Source organism: Equus przewalskii, unplaced genomic scaffold (genome assembly GCF_037783145.1).
Source record: "Equus przewalskii isolate Varuska unplaced genomic scaffold, EquPr2 contig_6335, whole genome shotgun sequence".
In the NCBI taxonomy this organism is placed as follows: Eukaryota; Metazoa; Chordata; class Mammalia; order Perissodactyla; family Equidae; genus Equus; species Equus przewalskii.
The window spans coordinates 173,628-175,911 of NW_027227860.1; the positions used below are offsets into that span (position 1 = coordinate 173,628).

The 2,284-nt window shown below is 40.9% G+C and overlaps 1 protein-coding gene across 1 annotated transcript; it reads left to right on the forward strand.

The window, feature by feature from the left end:
• The first annotated feature begins 317 nt into the window (after nt 1-317).
• On the forward strand, nt 318-1,265 carry LOC103555713 (olfactory receptor 56A3). The gene has a single exon (XM_008527476.2). The coding sequence runs from the start codon at nt 318-320 to the stop codon at nt 1,263-1,265; it is 948 nt and encodes a 315-aa protein (XP_008525698.2).
• The last annotated feature ends 1,019 nt before the right edge of the window (nt 1,266-2,284 follow it).

Sequence of the window (2,284 nt, forward strand, 5' to 3'; positions counted from 1 at the left end):
GTAATTTTCTCCTTCTCTTTAGTTGCTTTAAAGATATAAAAATTCTATTAAAAATAAATCCTGAACAAATAAAACATGTATAAACAAATCAATTACCTCAATCCTCCATATTGTTTAAAATGATAAGAATATGTCAGTAGCATGGCCCAAAGGATAAACAGATAAATTCACTTGGCTCTGGATAACCTGCAAGGATACACAAGTTTCTCATAGGTAAAGAAAATTGTTCCATCTTCATATATCTTGAGTCAGTAGCTAATTTTTATCCTAATTTCACAGGTCACTAAAAGAAAACTGTAGAAATACACGGAAAAAATATGACAGCACACCAAAATGGCACTATCTCCTTTGAGGTTTCAGACTTCCTCTTGAACTGTTTTGTCAGGTCCCCCAACTGGCAGATCTGGCTGTCTCTGCCCCTCAGCCTCCTCTTCCTCCTGGCCATGGGGGCCAATGGCATTCTCTTGATCACCATCTGGCTGGAGACCTCTCTGCATGAACCCATGTATTACCTGCTCAGCCTTCTCTCCCTATTAGACATGGTGCTCTGCCTCACCGTCATCCCCAAGGTCCTGACCATCTTCTGGTTTGACTTCAAGTCCATCAGCTTCTATGCCTGCTTCCTTCAGATGTACATCATGAATTGCTTCCTTGCCATGGAGTCTTGCACATTCATGGTCATGGCCTATGACCGCTATATAGCCATCTGCCATCCACTGAGGTACTCATCCATCATCACGGATCAATTCATAGCCAAGGCTGCCATTTTTATTTTGGCTAGGAATATCCTTTTTACAGTGCCCATCCCCATTCTCTCAGCACGACTCTTTTATTGTGGGAGAAATGTCATTGAGAACTGCATCTGTGCCAATATGTCTGTCTCCAGGCTCTCCTGTGATGACGTCACCATCAATCGCCTCTACCAATTTGCTGGAGGCTGGACTCTGCTAGGGTCCGACCTCATCCTCATCATCCTCTCCTACACCCTCATACTGCGAGCTGTGCTGAGACTCAAGGCAGAGGGTGCTGTGGCCAAGGCCCTAAGCACATGTGGCTCCCACTTCATCCTTATCCTCTTCTTCAATACTGTCCTTCTGGTCTTCGTCCTCACTCATGTGGCAAAGAAGAAGGTCTCCCCTGATGTGCCAGTTTTGCTCAATGTCCTCCACCATGTCATCCCTGCTGCCCTTAACCCCATTGTTTATGGAGTGCGAACCCAGGAGATCAAGCAAGGAATCCAGAGGTTACTGAAGAAAGGGTGGTAATAGGGAAAACTGGACCTCTGAATTCCTAAAATAGGATGAATTTTGAATCAATAATTGGTGAGTGGACTGAAATTCATAGCTATGAGTTATAATCTTATACTGGATAAACTAGATTTTGTATCTCCTTTGATAAAACTTCAGTTTCAGTTTGTCTCCCTTTATCTCACTCCTCCATCAAGAATCTCCTTGACCCTGTCGCCTTTGTTCCACAAATACAACTCAATTTGTCTAAAATACTGAGATTCCTTGCGTCAGCTTCCAAAGTGAGAAATTCATGTTCCTAATTATACAACTGTTAATATGCCATGACTTTTAAATTCTTGAATTTACAATTGTAGATATTTTGTAGGTTGTGTTGTATAATGTGTAATGTTTCTTGTTTCCACAGAAAGAAACATATTGGAGAGAAAAACATAGGAGTGAAATTTCAGCCCTGAATGATAGGAGGCTGCTATTGCTCTGGAGTTGGGTGTTTTTTTCTCAGCCTTCAACCACTTCATTGTCTTTCTTTGTCTCTCTGTTTCTGTTTCTGTCTCTGTCTCGTCTCTCTCCCTCTCTCTTCTTCTATGGCAGACAAGGTGATCATTTGTAATGTGCATCACAAGAGGTCAGGGTTCTTGCCTGGATTTCACATGTGAGTAACAATTAGCAATGAGTTTCATTAAATTTAAGAGACTCCTAAATTCTCCTTCCCAGTGGGTCTATGCTTTGGACACTTATGTTTTGGATCCCGTGTGTCATACTTTAAGATATGCAAACATAGCTCTGCCAATGAGTTAAAGGATTGTAATATATGACCCAGCAATAAGACTAAAATATAAAATAGACTATCTGAACATTGTCTTCTTATTAATTGGACAGTTTCTAAGCACACTTTGAGTCTTAGGAATTCTGTTAGCTATTAAAGTACAAAAATCAGTAGAACATTGTTGCTGTGAGGAGCTCAAAGTTTAGTTAGGAGGAATACAAACTTGAGTTCCGGAAATATATTCTTCTCAAACAGAAAGAGTGAGGAATGG

Coding starts and splice junctions, on each gene's coding strand:
- LOC103555713 (XM_008527476.2), top strand. CDS start 318: ATGACAGCACACCAAAATGGCACTATCTCCTTTGAGGTTTCAGACTTC.